General features: G+C 40.4%; 1 protein-coding gene across 1 annotated transcript in view; it reads left to right on the forward strand.

Annotated features, from left to right (window-relative positions):
* ush2a (Usher syndrome 2A (autosomal recessive, mild)) overlaps window positions 1–23,632 on the forward strand; it is a 228,389-nt gene that overhangs the window by 141,749 nt on the left and 63,008 nt on the right. The window contains exons 53-61 of the mRNA XM_085395310.1: window positions 1,398–1,732; window positions 3,491–3,646; window positions 4,102–4,265; window positions 4,465–4,674; window positions 9,114–9,316; window positions 9,404–9,516; window positions 10,389–10,617; window positions 11,869–12,037; window positions 12,164–12,385. Coding sequence (XP_085251436.1) covers window positions 1,398–1,732; window positions 3,491–3,646; window positions 4,102–4,265; window positions 4,465–4,674; window positions 9,114–9,316; window positions 9,404–9,516; window positions 10,389–10,617; window positions 11,869–12,037; window positions 12,164–12,385 — 1,801 coding nt within the window. The remainder of the gene's footprint in view (window positions 1–1,397; window positions 1,733–3,490; window positions 3,647–4,101; window positions 4,266–4,464; window positions 4,675–9,113; window positions 9,317–9,403; window positions 9,517–10,388; window positions 10,618–11,868; window positions 12,038–12,163; window positions 12,386–23,632) is intronic.

A 23,632-nucleotide genomic window follows, 5' to 3' on the forward strand; every position in this document is an offset into this window, starting at 1 on the left:
TTAATTAAAATGTGAAATACATAAATAATTAATTAAATGTGTCAATAATTAATTAATTACATGTGTCATAACTATTTATTTAATTAATTAATTCCAATTTTAATTAATTATTGCCACATTTAATTAATTATTTAATGGTGTATTTAATTAATTCATTATGGCAGTCCTGGCGTTCCATACGCACACACATATACACACACATTCTGTACTGGCCTTAGCCCTATTGCTCTGTGTCAGCTCGGGGTCTCTGCTGTCTTCACCATCTCCAGATTACATCAAGCTATTCAATCTGTAAATGACTTCCACCACAAAGCACACCCAACACGCACTTTGGGAAATGAGCTACCTAACTCAAAATGACCCTGCCCATATGTGGTTGTGTGTATGTGTTTTAAGTTGTGTGTGTTGGTAGGTGTCTTTCTGTGTTAGTGGATGTGTTACTAGGAGTGTGTTGTGTGTGTCCTGTATAACCTCACAGTGTCACTTTTTAAATGAATATCAAGGTTGCATGAGAAATAATTATGCTTGACATTCATTCATAATACTCTCATCAACAGTGACCACTTAATCACCAAAACTCATAAGTCTCAGCCAGCTCTGAACTGATCAGTTATTGTACATGACAGTTCGTATGTAGGTGTTTTAGATTGTACAGTTCATAAATTCGCAAGTGTGTATGTGTTTACAGTGTGTGTTTATACGTGAATGCGTCAACAAAATATCATCGTAAAGAAAGCTGTAATTTCGTATTACGTGAGTGTGTTTGTAAGTAAATGTGTGTGTATTACCATTTGTGTGTGTGCCAGTTACCTTCTTCCTCACCCTGAAATGCTGACAGACTGAACTGTTTCCAAATCAGATGCAGTGCTCAACAGAAGCAGGCTTTTGTTTTTGCATGCAGCAATTCCATTACCAGCTGCTTTCATTATTTTAGCATGGTGTTTGTGCATGTGCGCGCGTCTCTGTGTGCCCTGTTTTAAATGTGATGAAAGGCATCTTCTGCTCAAGTCAAAGTCAGGTTATCTTTACCCACATGACAGCTCAACACACACACACAGAGACAGAGTGACCACCTAAATACTGTTTTCTCACTTATGCAGGTGACTAGTGTCACACCTGAAGACACATGCATTCATTTGCACTCTGTCTGCATCTTTGCACGAGCACACGCTGCAAGAACACATAAATAAACACACACCCTACATCATGACTTCCTGTAGTTCATCCATCTAAAAGCTTTTTTTTTCTTCCTATCGAGAACGTTTAAATGCCCAGTCAGTTAGGACAGCATGGCAGTTGGAAAGGATTAGACAAATTTTCTCAGCACTGTTCAATTGTATCTGAATATACCATGAGAAACACAATGCTTATATCATATACCATTTTTTGTGTTGCAGGTCACATGGTCACCCCCTCTTATTCCTAATGGAGAAATTCACAGCTATGAGATCCGCCTCCCAGAACCCCGTATCACATTCAGCACTAACAATACTTCTGAGCTTAACGCCACTGTAACGGACCTTGTTCCATATACAAATTACAGTATCACTGTGTTAGCATGCTCTGAGGGTGGAGGACATATTGGGGGATGCACAGAAAGCCTGCCAACTCAAGCTACCACATTACCCACAAGACCTGAAGGGCTTTCACCGCTATCAGTAGTAGCAGTCAGTGAATCTTTCCTAGCCATTTCATGGGAACCACCGACCAGGCCCAATGGACCTAATATAAGGTAACATCCATATCTCTTTTTTGCCCCCTTTTTAAACCAGTGATGGCAAAGTAAAAATGTATGTCTTATATCACTTTAAGTCCACATTTGCTTACACGATAATATCCAGCACACAAATGTGGCATTTGGATATGTGAGGTGCTGTTCTACATCAACATCAGGTTAGGTTTATGTCAACTGACCCATTCCTATATGAAATTATATGAAGCAGAAAAAAAACTTTTATAATGTCATTGTCACCAACATTGACAAGCTGAGACTTTGCACCTAAATAGTCTTCTAAGTCGTCATAAAGTTTTTATAGAAAAACATTAGAGGTAGCAGCAGAAGTATAATAGTCATTTTAAACATATTAAAGAACTGTTGCTTTTACTATTAAATTAAGTTATGATGTTTTTGTTTTGGATACCCCTCCTGTTTCACAACACACATATAAACTAAGAGCCACTCCACCTGAGCAATATAGTAGCTGCTTTGAAGCAATACAAACCAATTACATCCATTAAAATACTGTCAGTTTAAGGTCACAGAGGGCTGGAGCTATCAGAGGGCAGGGACGGTTGCTACTCTGTTGCAGGGCGACAGACAACCTTTCACATTTACAATCAAACCAACAGTCAATTTATAGTCATTGTTAAACCTAACATGCGTGTGTTTGAACTGTGGGTGGAAGCCAGAGTACCCAGAGGAAACCCATGCAGGCAGAAAGAGACCGTGCAAACCCACACAAAAAGACCCCAGATGGCCTTTGGATTAAACCCAGGACCTTTTTGCTGTTATCTTCTGTTTCAAAGTACTTAATAGAAAAACATGAACATTTAATCAGCATTTATGCTATGGATCAGTCGTATAATCCATAGGAATGTAACTAAGTGAACAGAAAGTAAAAAAGGGAAATTCTTTAAATTGCCCTGCACAGAAACATCAGTACATCATTAATTATGTGAAGGACCCAAATCTGTGTAACCACCATTAACTTTACATAATCTGACTTACCCCTGTGTTTTTATTCATTAGCTAGCTTTAGCCCAAAGTTGGAAACCAGACTATAAGAACTAAAATCAGCATGTCGATAATGAGAGACACATTCTGGTGATGTTCAATTGCTGCTGAAAAACTTAAGCAAACAAGCAGATAGGAACACGTTAACAAGCTGCTAACATGAGTGTGCTGGTAATGAGCTAAGTGTTCGGCATTTTTTAATCAGTGTTTTCTCAGTCCTAATGCACATTCTGGTTCATTTTGTTCTGTCCTGTTCTAGTCTGTCGGCGATTAGGCCTAAAATAAAGGTCCATTTTCCTAGCGGGTGATTAAAATGCATGAGCCTGTCTCTCTGTTCTGCTCTGCTCAGCTCTGTGTGTTTGTCTAAGTGGGTTGGTTACAAGGCGGCATTAAGCCCTTCTCTTCTGATTACAGCAGAAATTAGCATCACTGTAGGGAGAGGAAAACACAAACCCCGCAGAAAAAAAAACAACGGATGGAGGGGTGTAGAGAGGGAGGGATGAGATGCAGTGAAAGAAGAATAGAAGAGGAGGGAATGAGTGATAAGGATAAGAACCAGTTGAAAATGTGCGTTTAAGTGTGTGTGTGTGTGTGTGTGTCTGCAAGCATCCATGGGCAGGTTTGTGTGTACAGAGGGTACAGTAGGTGTCTTTATGCTCAAATTAGCTAATGTTGGAGTTAATGGATTCCTAAATATCCAACCGTGTGTGTATGTGTGTGTGTGTGTGTTTTCTTTTATTCAAATTTCCCTTTCAGATACAAGTTGCTCAGACGTAAAACCAACCAGCCCCTGGCCATCACCACAGTTCCCACATTAACAGCCCAGTCTCCACCCCCCTCCGAAGATCTCCATCGCTGGCTCCATGTTTACTCCGGCACCAAATTGTTCTACCAAGATAAAGGCCTAAGCAGGTGAGATTACTGAAATGAGCTCTAGAGCAAACGGCAGCGCTGCAGCAAACCGTGTGTGCAGAGCCGATCGGCGAGCTGCTGCTGATGCCGATCTTTTAATACCGCTCAAAGATACATTAAGCAAATATCCCAAAGAATTAAATTGTTTTTCACACAGCGTCCCCTAATCTCAGTTTGGCACTTGGTGGAAGCACTTTTTTTTCCACCGTGCTTGCTAAACAGCTCTGGGTTTATGTCTCCACTGTGCTTTATTCAAGGAGTAAACTGAAAAACTTTTGAGTGTGTCAGCACTTTTCATTTGGCAGGACTTTTTCATGTGATGCAAGAAGAAATACAAGTTACTATTTTAGCACAACTATCAGATAAACATATTTTACTTTATTCTACCAGTATGTGGTTGATTTCCAGTTTAAACTAATGTTTGCACTACAAAGAGTGATGCTGCATCTCTACAGATTCACCCGTTTCCAGTACCAGTTAGAGGTTCATAATGATGTGGGAAACACGTCAGGAGAGATCGTTACAGCAGTGACCATGGCTGGGGTTCCCCTCCACCCTCCATCTCTGTCTGCCTCTACTATCAATCACACTGCTATACAGGTCAACTGGACACAACCATGTAAGATTAACTTTCTTCTTTTACACACTGTTCAGGAGAGGTGTTGAAACTCACAGCGTCTTGCACAGGGTCATGCTTTTATTGTATGATGTCTGTGCTGTCCTGTCTGTTTAAAAGAAAGTGACACCAGAGACTGAAAGTATCTTTTTACTTTCACTGACCTATCACTCTTTTCCATTTCTCTTGATATCTATTTTAGCTTTACAAGACCTACAGGGAGAAGTGGAATATTTCTTTCTCACAGTGGAGTCTCCAGAGCCAAGTCTGATCTTAACTTTCACCCCTGAGATCACCTCTGCAGTGATAAGTGACCTCTGGCCCAGTACCACATATCTGGTGTCATTACAAGTGTCCAACGGAGCTTATAATACATCTAAGGCAGTGGTTAATGTCACCACAGCAGATGGAAGTATGTGTATATTTTACTATTATCTTTGGCAAACAATATTTCTGTTTTGTTTTTTCATTCAGCACATGTTCTTCTGAGGTTGTGATTGTCTGTTTTTGAGCCATGGAGAAACCCGAATTGGGTCATGTACAGTTTCTTAGGACTTTCTGCATTCTTGTGAGAAATTGATTCAGGTTAAAGATCAATTTTTAGCAGCAATGAGTTGAACTAATCATTTTTGGTATGACCAGTTTCTCACATGGCTGTGGAGGAATTTTCAGAGGTTCTTTTGTGGCAATCTGACAAGCAAGCAATATTTCTTCAGTCTTTTTCTAATTGAACTCTCATGAACTTCAATAATTAGCATGAAACTTATATGCATGTTCAACAAGGAAGATCTGTAATCACTCATCTGGCAGCTTTACTGGGTACTTTTCTGTTTACACGTCAACCACTTTCCCACGGTGTCAGTCTCAACACTGACATCATTATTCTAGTCCAATCATTGTCTCGCCTGCCTTCTTTGAGCACATCAGCTCTGCTTTGCATGGTTTAAATCTGTACTCTCTGTCATTCTCCCTTTCAGATTGTTTTTCGTGTAACCCACCTTCTCCCCATCTCCACCTCAGACATCTCAGCCAGAGCTTTATTCAAGCCTCAGTCTTCATCTTCACCACCACCAGCATCTAGACTCTGGGGGGTCCTGTCCCAAATCTGTTCTGCCCTGATTTCTAATCGACAAATACATTAATTTCTTTATCTCTATAGATCATTTCTTCCAAGTGATCTCTCCTTATTGAAATGCTAACTGAGGAAAGGGTCTGAGATGTAGCTCTTGGATTTTTTTGGAGTTTCTTGGAGTGTTGTGTGATCTTGGGATGACTTTGTGGAAGCTTCCACTCTTGAGAGGACTGTGGTATTGTGTTACGTATCTGAATACTCCACACCAGCAAGCTACAAAAACTTCTTCGTTTATAGACGTGATCACACTTGCTGATGATCAATTAATTAAGCACATTTGATTAGCAGCACCTAACAGCTACTTCCTCTCTTAATTCCTATGGAAGCAGTAAAGGTGTACTTAGATTCTCAGAGGACTGTGGAGAAAAAACTTTTCTTTTCACATGACTGTACATTGCTTCAATTCAGCACACTTAAGTGTTGTGCCTGGGTTAACATGGATTTCTCTGCAACATTGTGCTTCACAGGAGATGTTAAACACATCATGTAGTCAGGCATGAAATCAATACAAAGTGTGTGAGGCAGATTTAAGGTGTTGTGAATTGCTTGTTTGCACCATAAGCAAACAAACACACAAAAATTGCACACATGCTATAGAAACACAAGCTTTGTTCTACCACTAACAAAAAAGAGTTCGAATTACTGTACTTTGCAATACAATTAACAGTTTACAATTCACAAGAACGAAGTGAAAAGTCAGGTAGAAGTAACAATGATTTGCCAAAATTAAATACATTTAATTTTTAATTTATACCAAATACCAACATTTACGGTAAGAGACACACAGACATATTACCTGTTGATGCAGTTAAAAACCCGATGTGGGACAATAGGATCACATAAACAATACATCAGAATGCAAAGCAGCAAGTATTCTATTGGTTATTCCATCGAGTAATCAGATAAGAAATACTTTTACCTTCTAATGAGCAATAACAAATATTGAAAAAAGAAAAAACACATCTGTCAAAATAAACTGCTCATTGGTTTCTATTTTAGACATTACAGTATTTTAATAATGTTACTGCATACGACATCGGTATTTACATGCCATATTAAAATTTAATTTAAAAAATAAATAAATAAATGATCATAAATATGTTATTATCAAATAATATAAGTTAGACATGGAACCTAAACTAATTTTAGTTTATAATAATTCAGTGTCCAACCTAAAAGCCCCAACTCAGTGGCTTAGAACTTTACTGGCCCATTTCGTTCTGTAAATATAACAAATTTTTCCCAGGATGGAAAAAAATCTTTTATATTTATATTTTAAAATGTTAATAGAGTTCCATTAATATAATATTATATATTATTTTCTTTTATTATATATTATTTATTACTTTAAATCTGATCTGAAAAATAATGTTATGAAAGCTTTGAAATAAACATTGTGTAGTACACCTCATGCCTCCCTATAGACTCACCCCTGTTTATTGCAGGTGTTGCAGGTCAATGCAAAGTGGTCTCACTTTCTATTGCATTGACCTACTGTCAGCAAGCAGCCTAATTTAAACATGTGTCAGACTAAGTTAACACTTCATTGCCATGTTTTATAGTAGCTTTACTTCTGTTGCTTTACTGTAGATTTTCACTGTGTAAAACAAACAGCGGCTGATGAAGCAGCTACAAAGTTCACTTTTCTTCACATTGGAGTTTGTTAAACAGGTGCTTTGATTAACGGCTGTTGCCGTACATTATGGAAAACCATAACCACCAGAACATTGATTGACATCATTACAATACAACTCTAATACTGCATCATCTGTTCCCGGAGCTTTAGCTGTCTGCATAATCTGTTAATATTTGTAAAATGAACAACTGGCACTCCTTATCAGGATATAAAATCTGGTGCTTTGAGAGAGGGTATTAAGTGGAATATGATTATATCAGTTCTTGGATCTACTGGTATTTCCCTTTTCAATCAGGGTCAACTTTTAATACTTTTAACCATGAATTGTTCAGGCTATCCAACTGTCATCCCTACTTTTCTCTCCATTTCCTCTTCAACTTTCAGCCCAGTCTCTTAGCATTCAAGAGTTATCTTTCAAATCACTCTGTGTAATCATATGTCAGAGGCCACTTACCACTGTCTATAGTTTTATTTCCATCTTCACTTCCCTCTTTGAAAATCTTTCCATTTCTTTTTCCTTTCTCACACATCTCTTCCTTTCTCACTATAATCATATGTCAGGAGCCTCTTTCTTTCGCTCTAATCTGAGTAGTATAATAAAAAGTGCATTAAAAACATTAGAAAATCATTAGGTGCTAAAGGCAAAGCATGGCTCGTTTAACTGAGGGGGCTCCGGAGGTAATTTCATTATTTTACAGCCATAAGAGTGCAAGCTCACACACACACAGACACACCAAGGAGGTCTGATATATTTTAACTAATGCAGCTCAGCCCTACCAACCATCTTAACACCGCTTGCAGTCTATAGGGCAATGCTAACATCAGAACTAATTGGCAAGAAAAGTGCATGCTTGTCTGTGTGTGTATGAGTGAAAGAGCGCCTGTGTTCAGTATTGCGTTGATAATACCATCCTGCAGTAAATGAAATGTAGAGCTGCAGTTTGGGCTGAGGTAAGTGCTTTGGCAGCAAATGAATTGGGATAACGTCTCGGAGCTGGGTGCATTTTTACTTAGAATAATAAATGGAGTCTATATGATCACCCCTCTGACACACAACCCGTTTCTCTTATCAAATTCCTTTTCCTTCTTTTTTATTTTTCTCTCACACTCTGGTGTTTCTCTCTTTGATTTTGAATTTTGCTCACTGCGTCTGTGATTAATTCTTCCATAGATACTCTTCTTTCTGCGTAATTCACTCCTCTCTTTTGTCCCACACTCTCTGAAACCCATTTCTTATACTCTAGTTTACCATCCTTTATTAATCACCATGCAGTAGGAGTTTTACATTTGCTAGAAGAGAATTTTTTTTAAAAAGTCAGCTAAATGAATTACGGAAAGGAATTAAGGGAATTACATGGAAGAGCCACTAAAGAAGAGAAACTATAATAACAGAATACAGAAAGAGGCAGTTATTCTGAGTGAGTGAGGTGATCGTATTGAATCTATTGTTCTAAGTGAAAATGCATTCAGCTAAGACAAGTTAACCCAATTCATTTGCAGCCAATGCACTTATCTAAACCCAGCCCACTGCTCTACATTTCATTTACTGCTACACAGCATTATCTACGCAATACTGCACACATGCAGACACACAGGTGGTCACCCTGCCTCTAAAACACAGTCACAGTTCCCTGTCATGTATGGATATATGGATAGTCTCTGCTTCTCTCTTTTCTCTCTCTTACACACAGACACACAAAGACCTCATACAATGTTCCTAATTAACATGCATTTTAAAATGTTCACCATGAGGAACACATAATTTTACCATTTATGTCACTGACTAGAATTTTTAGAATTTTAGAATTTGAATTTTTTTACCATTTTAATGGTGTTTTTTTTGTAAAAATAAATAAATAAATACAAGCCCTTTACAAGCAATCATCAAATGAGTTTCGTTGTGAAAGATTAGCACTGATATACTCTTTTACAGCTCTGTCCATCTATTTTCATAACAGGTGGTATGTAAAAATTTTATCAAACATGGTTTCACGATGACATGTCTTGTGTCATGTTTACAGTTTTCATGATCTGAAATAGTTTGTTTTCATAAATGGAGTCAATCATTGTGTGTACCTCACAGAGCCAGAGGGGATGTCTGCCCCAGAGGTGGTTACAGTAAACAGCAGCACAGCACGTGTCCTCTGGATCCCTCCTCTTCGACCCAATGGTGCAGTCACTGGTTACAACATCTATGTTAATGATCGCCTTCATGGCAATGTAGACAACAGCTCAGGGTCATACCTGCTGGGGAACCTACTGCCTTTTACTGTCTACAACATACAGGTACTCATACAAACAAGTGCAAATATGCAAAGAGAGACATCTACTGTAAACATATGCATCGTGTTTTTCTGTTGATGTGCTTTTTAGGTGGAGGTGTGCACAGTATATGCATGCGTACGGAGCAAGGTTACCAGAACTACTACTGTGGAGGACCTGCCTGCTGACTTGGCAACACCACATGCCCAAGTGATAAGTCCCAGGTAATTTACAAATGTACTGCCATTTTTTCATGATAGTAATTTTTTTTCTTTAACTTTCTTTGACAGCAAAACTTTTCTGGCACAACTTCACCTGCTTCCAAGGTGCATGGAGAGGATGAAAGAATTCACAAAGCAGGAACTCCAGCAACACTTGAGGGAAGATAAACAACTTTAATAATTGACCAACGCGTTTTGGTTCATCATGCCATGACCCTGATGAAGGCCACAAGCCGAAACGCATTGGTCAATTATTAAAGTTGTTCATCTTCCCTCAAGTGTTGCTGGAGTTCCTGCTTTGTTTAACTTTCTTGAAAAATTAAAAAAACATTGCTATTTTGTACTGTAAAACTAGATTTAGTGGACAAACTTTAAAGATTGCGATTAGTCTCTCAATTCTACCTTAAAATGAAAATAATCTACTACATTTTCCTCATTATAAAATTTGTTTAGATCATTGACATTTTATTTGTAGCCAGTTAATGGCATATGAAATGTTTGTTTCTCATGTGTGATGCAAACCACATTGTTGCAAATCTTGCACTTGCAGAAAAATGCTGATTTGTGGCTTATTTTTCTTCTAGGAAACTGAGCAAGTTATAACTCTGTATGTTGCTAAAAAGGTCTTTCCTCTGCCAGATGTCAAGAGATTAAAAAAAGGGGGCGAAATCAATAGTGTGAAGTGTATAAAGATACACACACCCTGACACGTAACTCAACTTTGTCAGGCATTAACCATGCATGAACGCGTGTGTATGTTTCAAAGTTTATGTGTGACTGTGTGGGTACAATTGTGTGAAAGGAGTGTGAAGGAGAGCATACCCCTGCCTATCGCTTTCATTTTGTTCTGGTTGCCCCCCTTCTCTCTCTGTCAGGGTGGTGAGATTAGATTGGTCCCATCCAGGCAGACCCAGTGGGATCATGCTGGGCTTTGAGGTTTTAAGACGTACCCTCAGATCATGTGCTGGTGGGTCAACAGGGATCACATCCGCCATGGGGGAGGAGTTAAATGGCACAGGTGGTTTAAGGTTTAGATGTTCCTACCTGCAGTGTCCGGCAAGTCATGGTGTGTGCAGCACATCCTGCTTCCATCCAGACATACAGGTGATTATGCTGCCATCATTTTCTACTCATAAAAATATCTATTCTTTTTTCCAACCATGTTTTGAAGAAGGTCAGGTTAAAACAGTTTTATTCATATTGACATTTGTTTAGGGTTTTTTTTTTCCAGTGTTCACTTTTTTCATCTTTTTTCTGCTATAATCGTCTCTCCCCTGCCCTTTCCACTTCAGTACTTTAGTCTCTTTTAACTAGAAGTTGCCATGAGTAAACATTAAAAAATTTGCTGTACAACAACAATGTGCAAAAGGAGATAGATGTCCAGGGTCTTGGCTGCTGATCTGAAGGGGAGAATGCATAATCCCTCAGGATAGTATGGTCGTCACCACAGAGACCAATAGGGAAGTGCGAACACTTCCTTTTCCATACACCCACTTTTATAAGGGATTCAGAATCAACCTCTCAGTGATTAATTTCTCTAAACAGATTAACTTGTCATCTGCATTGACTTCCATCCTTATGTCATTGAATGCCAGCCAAGTTGGCACAGTGAATGCCTGCTATACATTTCTCCCCACATTACCCAGGGGCAGAAACAGTATCAACAACATATTTACAAGTACACCCACTTATGTACTGCAGGAGAATATGCTGAGATTTAGCACATGCAACATATGTGCTTAAAGAGAAGGGCTTTATTTTACAAATGTGTACACAACACACACACACACACAGGCTGACAGAGGCCTCTCTGCACAGCTAGTCATGTGAGCAACATAAAGGAGTATGGATACATACTGTATTCGTCCTTGTTTAATAGAACCACATAAGTTATTTCCTTAATGTAGTCCCGAGTCCCAAGTAAGAAAAACAAAATGTCAGTGGGTTTTTTATATAAACAAGGAGTGATGGAAAACGTGGAGTTTCTGACTTGATTATGTGAATATAATAATAGAAAGTGCTAACTTGTGCACCATGAGCTCCCAATCAGGATTGAGCTCCCAAAAAGTACCACTGTACCTTTTAGTCAGTCTAGAATTCATAAAGTTACAGATGTTATATGTTGAAAAGGTTATTTAGAGTCATGGCGTATTTGAAGAAACCCTGAAACTGTTAATTTTGGCATGAGTATTTCATTACAATCATCCTAAAATAAATATCCCCCGCCAAAAAGTTTTAATGGCCTCCTATTTGACTTGCAGTGCCACAGTCAATAATCTCAACTTTAAGTATTTGTTTGAGTTGATTTTATTTACATATCATCTTATACGTTTTTTTCAATTGCGTATTAAACAGGTTTGCTGCAGTGGAGTAATTTACACAAAGAAGCCACATCATCACTGCTGTGAGGACAGCTATTTGAGTTTGAATAACTCCTCCAACCCAGTCTGCTGCAATGGCAAACTAGTCCCATCTCTTCCTGACCATCAGTGCTGTGGAGGATATTATGTCCATGTGAAAACCAGTGAGTTCCAAATTACTTTATGTAGTGTGTTTCCACTAACCTCAAATCTATTGTGTTCTGCTTTCATGGGGTTTGCTCTTCTTCGTGTTGCTCAAGTGTTTACTTCATTTGTCCTTGTCTTTGTAGATGAATACTGCTGTCCTGACCACTCGCAGGGCCGGGTCTCTGTGGGGCTGGGTGACAGCTGCTGTGGGGGGGTTCCTTACTCAGTGACAGGCGGCCAGCTCTGCTGTAGTGGGACCCTTCATGATGGCTATGGGGTCCAATGCTGTGGAGGCCAAATCGTGGATAAAACACTGGTGTGCTGTGGTGATGCTGAGAGGGGTGCAGTGCATAAATATGCTCCAGGTGAGTAAAGAAACACATGGGTCAAAATGTAAGCTAGCATTAGCTGTTGTTTGAGTGTTTTTTTTCCCAGTGTTGAAGACACGGTTGTTTAAGTCTGACAGCCTGATGAGTTGTCGTCGTATCAAATTTTGTCTGGAGACAAAGTAAAGGCCCTTTTAAAAGAAAACTAGTTGCTGTGGTGTAAGAAGGATTTTGTCAAAGTGAAGTTGGTGGTTATGACTTAACGTCTACCTAGGGAAAAAGCGACAGGAGAGTTGAGCAGAAGAAAAAGGTTGAGAGATAGACACATGGTGCAGGAACGTAGGGTCGTTTCCCTTTCTTTCTCTCCCGCAGTGTCCCAAAGCACCCGGATACCATGGCACAGATGGGACTGTGCGCGTGTGTCGGTGTGTTGGTGTGTGTAAATGTGTGTGCCATTAGACATCTTTGTCATGGCAGATGATGATGAAACACACTCAGGATGGCACCGTTGAGGGCACTGCCAAGCACACAGCAGGAGAAATACACACTCATTCTCTCTCATACGCACACACTTTTACACATTTAGACGTTTTTCAGGCGCCCCCCATACACACACACAGAGTCAACAGGGTGCTCTCGGCAGGGTTTGCTTGAGTGTTGAGTGCCAGAGAAAAACACGTGGACTCTATTCATCACACATAAACAATGGCCCCATATGGGCTGGCCTATAGTACTCTGTTAGCCTATCCATACACACACTCACACACAAAAGCTCTACTTACGCAGAAATATATAAATTGCTGATTAAAAAAATTAATAGAAGAGAGTTATTTTTCTTTCTTGGCTGTTCTTTTTTTTTTTTTTTTACCCCCAACCTGTAGTTTTTATTGATTGTCAGTAAGACTCTTTTGGAAAGTTGTTAAGTGTTAACTTTCTTCCTAGTAATCCTTTGTAATTTAACATATATTATTATATTCCACCTCATCATGCCATTGCCCATTTTGTCTCATCTTTCTTTTCTTCTCCTCCACTGGATCCTCTGTTATCTCTTCCAGCTGAGCAGGCTATATGGTCATCCTTCATTTGAGGAGGCCTCCCAAGGAGTGCATATGCTCCCTACCTCTTCTTCCTCTCCATCTTCTCTTATTTCTCATCTCCTCTCCAACTCTGTCATCTTGTTTTACTCAACTCGTTTCCCCAAACTCTTCTGCTTCATCCTCTGGTCTCTTGCTCTTCCTTTTTATTCTCTTACCACGTTTTCTTCTAACTTTTCCTCCTCTCTCCCCTCCCTTCCTTTATGTGCCCCCTTCCCATCCACTCATCAGTCATTAGCGTTAGCTTCCCCATTGAGAACATATGGTATGATGGATCGTAGGGCTAGCGGCGCTAGCAAGGCTAAGGGCCATTTGCCGGGTGCATTGCGCTGTCGGGGAGCCCTGGGGCCAGCTATGCAACCTCGACCCCACACGTCTGTTTCAAGACAGTCACACACAACATGCGCACAGCAACACTATTATAGGATAGGCTACTTAACCTTGACACCACACACTCTCATTTCTCTTTCTCATTGAGTGCAAGGTTTGCTATTTTTAATGATGCAGAGAGACAAATTAATGTGTAAAAGACAGAGAAATGGAAAGACGGAATCAGAGAAACTAACAACATCAGAATATATGCAGGTCACTTTTTTAAAGTGAGTGAGAAACAAAAAGTAACTAACTCTATATTGTATAACATTTTGGTATAAACACTTGCATTGAATGAAAAAATGTCAAATTAAACAACTGATGCAGAAAGAAATGTAAGAGAAGGAGAAAGTATTAAAGAATAAAAAATACTGAGTTAAATGCAAACACACAAAAAAGATCGGAAGTGAGTAATAGAGAAAGTACAAGGAAAAAACCCCCAGAGGAGTGGTGAAGAGCTAGATGGAGCAGATTAAAGGAGGAGTGAAGGGTATCCCATTGTGCCCAGCTGATAGACTAGGTTAGGCTGATGTGATTATGGGGTCCCTGAAGTGCGATCTATCACACATTACCGTCCACACTGTCAACAACCATACACACACACTGCAGGGGAACAGCAATGCCAGGAGACAGCCGTCTGGCAACGGATACGTGTACCGGCTTGTGTGCACATGTGCACACGTAGATAAACACACAAGCATTCAAACACAAACACAGCAACAATCAAGCATCAGTACACACACACCTGTATAAAAACTTGCATGTGATGACACACATTCATCCAAAAATATACACATGGACACATGTGCTTTGGGCTGGACTATTTGATTTAAAATGGGAAAGCTCCCAGTGTAAATCAAATGAAATTGAAGTGGGTCAGAAACTTACCTCATCCAACCCTTCTCAAACACAAGAAATCAACACAACAACACACATCAGTGAGCAGGGTTCAGTCTTTCTTTCTGGTTGTCCTGCAGTAAAAGATTTGGCATCAGTCTTACTTTCATTTTCTGAATTGTCTTCCACTCATTTCCGCTTGGGTATCATTATTTATTATTTCAGTGGCTCATACTGAAATGTTTTAAAGCTGCAGTGACTTGCATGTGTTTTTGTTTACTTGTTTGTTTGTTTGTTTGTTTGTTTGTTTGTTTGTTTGTTTGTTTTCCAACTCAAGCTCCTCTCTAGTGTTACTATCAAATTATTATATACTAATATTCTTTTTCCAGCTTATGACTATGATAATAATAGCACATCTGGAATGTATTCACAATACTTGACGTTCCGTATTTTGTCATAATCCACCCTTATTTCTAAAAACATCAAATTAATTTTGACCTCATAATTCTTCACACAATACCCCATATTGACAAAGTGAAAAAAGTTTGCTTAAAATTATTGCAAATGTATTAAAAAAAATAAAAAAAATATATATATATTGTAGTTTCTCCCATTTCCAGAACTCATCAGTAGGGATAGGTATCGTTTAGGTTTTATCCGATACCAGTACCAAACCGGTACTTTTGAAACGGTGCCGGTGCTTAAACGGTGCTCGAAACGGTGCTTAAAGAATGAAGAACACAAAATTGGTCCAAAAACCTCTCATGTTCAGCTGTTTTTTTTTGTAAAAAGATAACAATGTTAGCCTTTTCTGCAGCTATAGGGGATTTATGGCATCACTCTTGGCTGGAAGCAGTGCTTAAACAATGGAAAAAACACAAACTTTGTCCAAAAACCTCTCATGTTTAGCTGTTTCCCTCTTTTTCTTTGGTCATTTCAGCCTTTTTGGCCAGGGTGAAGGGAGTATCTGCCATCAAACAAGAAGACAGCCGCATGTAACTACGACAGTGTTTGCTAGTTCACCTTACATGCATTAATTTAATAACGTGGTTAGTGTACTCAACGTAAATTACACACGAACAATATTAAGCTACTCACACAGAGAAGAACGGCTGCTGCTGCCATCATCATCCTTCATCATTTCTGCTACACTGGCAGGGCTAGGGGCCAGGACTCTAATCTTCGGGTTTTTGGGGGATGTTGCTAACTCCGGGTCCGATAACAGGCAGCACACCCGCAGTAGATGTGCTCGGTGTGAGGTCTCGCAGCAAGCTATCAAATACGGCACATTTTTCGGTTTTTAACAAAATGCTATACGTTGCCAGGTGTTTCATCAGATTCCAGGTGTTACCTCCTTTGCACAGTATCGCGTTAAAGCACTTGTTGCAGGCTGCTGAGTTTTTGCTGTGAAGTACAGCCAGACTTTGACCGCTTCACCTTGGGCATTTTTAATCTGTAGCTCTGCTCTAAAAGAACGTACATACCTGGACCCGCTTACTATCCTCAGAAACGTAAAATGATTGGCTAGAATCCAAAGTGTATGACATCTCAGAAAAAAAAAGCACCGAAATAAAGCACCGAAATGTGCGCTGCTTTTCGGTCTGATTACTACCGTTTATGTCAGAACCAGTGCCCATCCCTACTGATCAGTTGGGATGGGGAGCATCAGTGCATGGACATTTTTAGACCTCTCTAGAGATGTTCAGTTGGGTTCAAGTCTTTGTGCTGGCTGGGCCACTAAATTGTCCCAAAGCCACTCCTTGGCTATGTGCTTAGGGTCTTTGTCCTGTTGGAAGATGAACTCTTTCCCCAGTCCAAGGTCCAGACTCCTCTAGATCAGGTCATAGCAAGAATGACTCACAATACATTGCTACAGTCTCCTAGCTCCTGCTGACAAAAAACCTCCCCACAGCATGATGCTGCCACCATCATGTTTCACTGTAGGGATGATACTAGCCAGGTGATGAGTGGTACCTGGTTTCCTATTTATTACATCAGACCAGAAAATGTTGTTTCTTGTGGTCTTGGAGTCCTTTTGGAAAACTCCATGTGGGCTGTCATGTGCCTTTTACTGAGGAGTGGCTTCCATTGACCATTCTACCATAGAGGCCTGATTGGTTGAGTGCTGCAGAAAAGGTTGTCCTATTGGAAGGTTCTTTTAACCTCCTAGGACCTGGATGTGGACATCACATTTTGGGCTGTCTAGACCAAAATACTACATTTGCCTCTACAAGGGCCTGATATCCACTTACGAGGACATTATACTGCCACTGCTCTATTGAAATTTTAAACAAATATCCTCATATGTGGATCTCATTTTTCTCAGAAACAAAAATTAGGTGAAAAAAAATCTGGTAATTCTTTGTTTTTACATTCATTATGTGCCAATCAGCCCAAATGTCAAAGAGAAATTAAAAATGCATGCCATGGAAGAGTTCGGGTCTTAAGAGGTTAAAGTGACCATCGTGTTTTTAGTCACCTCCCCGACTAAGGCCCTTCTACCCTAATTTTCCAGATTTGCCTGGAGGCCAGCTCAAGGAAAAGTCCTGTTGGGATGATGGAGCCCACTGTGCTCATTGAGACCTTCAATTCTGCAGAATATTTTTCGTACCCTTGCCCAGATCTGTGTCCCTGTCTCAAAGGTCCACAGACAATTACAGTACTTGGACTTTATGGGTTGGTTTGTACTCTGACATGCACTGTTAGCTATGGGACGTTAGACTGGTGTGTGGCTTTCCAAATCATGTCTAGTCAACTGAATTTACCACAGGTGGATTCCAGTCAAGGTCTAGAAATATCTGACTGAGCATCTGTGGAAATGAATGGGCTTGAGCTGAGCTGAGTATAAATGCAAAGGCTGTGAATACATATGTACGTTTTATCTTAGTTTTTTCATTTTAATACGTTTTCAAGAATTTCAAGCAAACTTGTTTCACTTTGTTCTTTTGGTGTATTGTGTATAGAATGTTTTGGTGAAAAATAAGTTTAACCCTATTTGGAATAAGGCTGTAACATGACAAAAAAACAAGTGAAGTGCTGTGAATACTCTCTGGATTCAATGTACATTAGTTTTGTGGTGGGAATGTTTCTTGTGGTTGAGAAGATCCAGTCTGTCACCAATGTGGATCCACTGGAGCTTATTGTCCGTCTTGTTTTTTTTTTGTTTTGTTTTTTTTTTATCTATCTGTTCAAATAACACTTACAGTATACACCTACAGTATATACCATCAGTAACAGCCAGCCTAATTTCTACTCTGGGCAATTTTGTAGTTTGATGTATTATTGTGATGGGCCATAATCCTTTCCTCAGTGTCCTGAGTTGTTACACAATAACACAAAGTCTCTGTGCTAAATCCTTCTCTTCCAAATCTGCTGGTTTGTTTAAACAGCTTCCATTTCACTTTCAAGTAGATTAAACACTGTTTGTTTTTGGACAAGAGAGCCTCAGTTTTCCCACAGTATTTCCTCCTGTGCTGCAGGTTCGAGACCAACTTTTAAGCTTTTCATTTGCTCCTCTTTTCTTCTTTTCCTGAGTTTGTATGTAAGATGTTTAGCTAAGACTTAGGTGAGATTAGATGGAGTTTAAAGGAACTGAGTTTGGCGTCTTTGGCCTCCCGTTGGTTCCTGACTCTCCTTAAGTCCCATGCCTCACTGGGCTCTATCATTTAACCTTTATACTTTTTCATTATCATGTCCAGATCTTTAACTCTTCAATCTGCCCTTCAACCCCATCAAATCCATCTCTCACTGTGGGTGCTACCATAAATGCCCTCCCCACTTCAATTTTTCTGCAAGTGAGTGAATCTTAAAAAATGTGTGCATTTCTTTAACTCCTTCTCTTACTCCCTCCCTCTGTCCCAGCCCAGCAGGCCCCATCCAGACGTTCAAGGACAAATCTGAATATCCCTTTTCACCGTTTAAGTGTTAAAAGCCTGCCGGTGCCGGGGTGTTATCTTAACGCGCCTTGCCGTGCCATCATCAGAGCGCGTGATGAAAATGGCTGTGATGATGCTAAAAGAAAAAAAGAGGAGGGGGAGAAAAAGTAATAATCAAATATGTTTTTCAAGGGCACAGTGACCATTTGCTGGAGGGAAATTATCCCAGTAGTTAAGCTAGCTCACTCTGAGCCTGGTGGAGTTGTGAGAGTGGATTCGTTTGTGTGTGCAAATGTGCAAGGTGTATTACTTCAACTTAGTGCATGCATCCTTTCCTTCTTCTCTGTTGCTGAGTGTTTTTGTATCTGTGTGAACATGTGGTTGCTTTTTTACATATATCTTTATGCACAGAGGCATAGATTCTTTGCATGTCCTTTGATTGTTTATGCCAAGAGATTCTCATCACTTTCTCTGTGTGTATGTATTTCGGTTTGTGTATGTGTGTTTATCATTGCCAAAAGCCCCTCATCAATGATGGGTAGCAAATGGCCAACGGTAGTGCATTCCAAACAGCAGCGTCTGGCTGCTTTAGAAGATCGAGTACTCTCTGAACACAGGAAGACATTTCTCTCTCTGTTAATGTATTTATGATGATGGCTTTTCTATTAGGTTTACTTTAATGACTGGCAAGAATAAAACCAGAGGCTGTCAGGAACACAGCACACAGATGAGGTGTGTGTGTGTGTGTAGGTGTGTGTGTGTGTGTGTGTGTGTGTGTGTGTTACACCCCGGCCTAGGCAACCGGGGTGCAACGTAGAAAAACAAAGATAAGGAAAATAAAACCACGAAGGCTCTCCACCAAAATCCCAAAACGAAAATATCCCATGACGAAAGTATTGACAAACCCATTCACAACTATTTACAACAAACTATTTATTTAAAACAAAACACCAAACTATTTACAACACGGGGGAGATCGCGACCATGACACACTGAAACACAGGGTTTAAATACATAGAGGGAGCAATCAGGAAATGGACCACAGGAGGGAAACACAGCTGGGGCAAATTAGAACTGACGAGACAGGGAAATGTAAACTGAACACACTAAGATAACACAGACTTTCAAAGTAAAGCAGGAAATACATAAGTCATGCAAAAACAAAACACTGACACACCGAAACGTAACATTTCCCCCTACCCAAAAATCAAACATGTAACCCCAAGTGAAAAGTTTGATTCAGACAAACGAAGGCTGAAACGAAGGCAGACGAAGCTGATGGAGGCTGGAGCGGTCCCACTGACCCTCCAGCAGACGACGAAGGCTGGAGCGGTCCCTCGGACCCTCCAGCGAAGGCGGATGAAGGCTGGAGCGGTCCCACGGACCCTCCAGCGACGACAAAGGCTGGGGCGGTCCCACGGACCCTCCCCCCAGCGAAGGCGGATGAAGGCAGACGAAGCTGATGGAGGCTGGAGCGGTCCCACGGACCCTCCAGCAGACGACGAAGGCTGGTGCGGTCCCTCGGACCCTCCAGCGAAGGCGGATGAAGGCTGGTGCGGTCCCTCGGACGCTCCAGCGAAGGCGGATGAGCAGCCCACCAGCTGCACACACGGACACGCAGCCCACCAGCTGCACACACGGACACGCAGCCCACCAGCTGCAGAAGGCTGGAGCGGTCCCTCGGATCCTCCATCGAAGGCAGATGAAGGCTGGAGCGGTCCCTCGGATCCTCCAGCGAAGACAGACGAGCAGCTCACTAGCTGCACACATAGACACGCAGCCCACCAGCTGCACACACGGACACGCAGCCCACCAGCTGCAGAAGGCTGGAGCGGTCCCTCGGATCCTCCAGCGAAGGCGGATGAAGGCTGGAGCGGTCCCTCGGATCCTCCAGCGAAGACAGACGGAGGCTGAAGCGGTCCTCGGACCCTCCAGCGAAGACAGAAGGCCGAAGCTGTCCCTCCTTCGGACCCTCCACCGATCCCGGACGAGCCCCCATATGTTACACCCCGGCCTAGGCAACCGGGGTGCAACGTAGAAAAACAAAGATAAGGAAAATAAAACCACGAAGGCTCTCCACCAAAATCCCAAAACGAAAATATCCCATGACGAAAGTATTGACAAACCCATTCACAACTATTTACAACAAACTATTTATTTAAAACAAAACACCAAACTATTTACAACACGGGGGAGATCGCGACCATGACACACTGAAACACAGGGTTTAAATACATAGAGGGAGCAATCAGGAAATGGACCACAGGAGGGAAACACAGCTGGGGCAAATTAGAACTGACGAGACAGGGAAATGTAAACTGAACACACTAAGATAACACAGACTTTCAAAGTAAAGCAGGAAATACATAAGTCATGCAAAAACAAAACACTGACACACCGAAACGTAACAGTGTGTGTGTGTGTGTGTGTGTGTGTGTGTGTGTGCATGCGTGTGTTTGTGTGATTGTGTCTATGTTGTATTTGCGTTATTATATTTTGTTTGTGTTACTCTTGTTGTTACATGTTTTGGATACATTAAAGTTGTAATTTAAAAGTATGCACACACATGCAGATTTACATTTACAGGAAGTGATTACTATTGTATGAAATTAAATATGCTTATCTGATACAAAGATGGACATCGTTGCATTTAAAATAGTTTTATATCAGTACCCTTGAATAACCTTGAACAAGTCCAATAGGCAAATTGGCATTTCCGAGTTTGCCCTGTAATGCACATCTACTAAAAATCTCAGATGAGTTTGAATCTCAGTCCAGGCCAGAGGTCAAGTTTCCTGAAAAGCTTGTGAATGCAATAACTTGAGAACAAGACGTTGTGTGATTTACAAAATGATACCATAGGTGCATGTACTAGAAGGCTGTGGAAAATGAGAATGTCTTTATATTTTTCCCATCCACTCTAAAGGGGGCTATTTTATGTATCATAAAGATCCTGAAAACTTTTTGGCCAGCAGATCGCATCCATTCAACACAGTGCTTGTGATTCCAGTAGATACACCAAGGGGTATTTCAGAAGCATCGCAGAAGGAGCTCTTCACTCTGTATCACCTAAAGTAGCACACATCAAGCTCCACAGAGCAAGTAAATAGTGCAGGAAGTCAAGCACAGGAATGGCATAACGACTCCTGAAGTCAGAGCTGGTGTATTCTTAGAATTGAAGTTGAGGAGAAAACTGGTGGATTAGTAGAAAGGCTTTGATATAATAAAAAAAAAAAAGAAAAGTTAAAAAAAAAGAAAAAAAAAGAAAGGTGGGTGGGTGGGTGGGTGGCAAAGAGGTGTAAGAGTAAGTAATTGAGTAATTCAAATCCATCAGGACTCTCTTGTGGGGTGTTTTCATATTCTCCGTGTACAGGTTTCCTCCAGATACTTCCTCCAGTTTCCTCTTATAGTCCAGAGTCATGCATGTTAGTTTAACTGGGGATTTTAAATTGACCAGTGGTGTCTAAGCAGAAGAAAACGGAGGAATGGATAGATATTAATTATCATTAGTTGTAATCAGTATGTACTTTAAACCATACAAACAAAAATTTTATATTTACTGATTCTGTCATGAAATTTGTTTTATTTTAGAAGATCTCACTGCATACAAAAAAGAAAATCTTGCTCATTTCATATCATTTAGTTGTTCTTTTTTGTGTTGTAAATCTGTTTAAGTCTTTTAGTTGTTGGTGTCTCCTAGTCCTCATCTCATTCTGTGTCCTTCTGACATATCGTTTAAGCACACATGAACAGCTGCTTCCTGTGTTTCAGTCTTTAGTGAATCCCTGTTGGGTTTTGAAATTTTAACTACTAGCAATCCATTCATTTGAGCTTAGCACTCACACAAACACTTAAAGCGTTTATATGCAAAGATGCATGTACAAGCACACGCCCAGCTGGTAATATTGCTGAGATTAGAAAAAAAGAAAAGAAAGATGTCGGAAAGGCAAGAGGACATCCCGTCAGCTGGGAAAAGAGTATGTGTGTGTGTGTGGATTTGATTATGTGTACGCTTGCTGCCTCAACATCCAGATGTGTGCGTTCCAGGGGAATACTGTGCACTGTGTGAGAAAGTCAATTCACAGTGATTTCATCTCTTGACATGGCATATAGTTTGGCCTCTATGGAGCAGAAAGTACACACACACACGTTTTTTTGTATTTCAAGTTGAAAGAGTTGCTCTTTCTTTGACTGTGATCAGCACAGAGCTGAAAGAGAACGTTTTCATAGGGCTCTGTGCAGTTCTGTGAAAAACTAAGTTCACCCCACAATTCACTAGCCTGCACTTTCAGCGGTATTAACATGAATTTAACGGTTTCTTTATGACTAAATCAGTGTTTCACATCATTCTGGACGAATTTTGGCCCACCCTTCTTTATGATGGTGCTTCAGTTAATTGACATTTGCAGGCATTTTTTAATGCAGAGATCACTTAAGGTCCCGCCACAGTATTTTGAATCAGGTTCAGGTCTGGACTTGGGCTGCGCCATTGCAAGCACTTGATTCTTTAACCCTTCTAATTTATACTTGGTGCTGTGCTTGGGATCATTGTCCTGTTGAATGACCCATCCAGGTTTTAGGCGTCAGTCAGATGGTCGCAGATTTTACTATAGAATACTTTGGTATACAAAGGAGTTCGACTCAGTGACTGAACGGTGTCTACGTCATACGGCTGAAAAACAAGCCCACCCGATCACCCCTCCATTACCATGTTTGGCAGCTAGTAAGGTGCTTGTGTTGAATTACTGCATTTGTTTTTTGCCACTAATATTTGATTAAGTCTTATTACCCTGCATACAAGTGCAAAATTACCATTGTATTCGCTACCCTTCCATTTCTGTATATAAGCAAGAGAAAGTCTGACCGAAGAAACTGAAATAATAATGTCACAAAGGATTAGGCTGAGTCAAGTATGACTTTAAAAAATATTTGTAGCTTCCTAGTAAAGTCAGAAAAAACGAATTCTGCCTTTAGTGCGACCATCACCTAAAATTCAAGAAATAAAAAATTTCTAAAAGTATTTGTCTTTCTAACTATAAATGTGTTCAAATCAGCCACAAATATAAAACCATTGGAGTGAAGATCACCTATCATCTTGTGGTATTGCA

This window comes from Rhamphochromis longiceps, linkage group LG1 (assembly GCF_057381845.1).
Source record: "Rhamphochromis longiceps isolate RC_006_pf linkage group LG1, R_longiceps_female_GT1.1, whole genome shotgun sequence".
Taxonomy (NCBI): Eukaryota; Metazoa; Chordata; class Actinopteri; order Cichliformes; family Cichlidae; genus Rhamphochromis; species Rhamphochromis longiceps.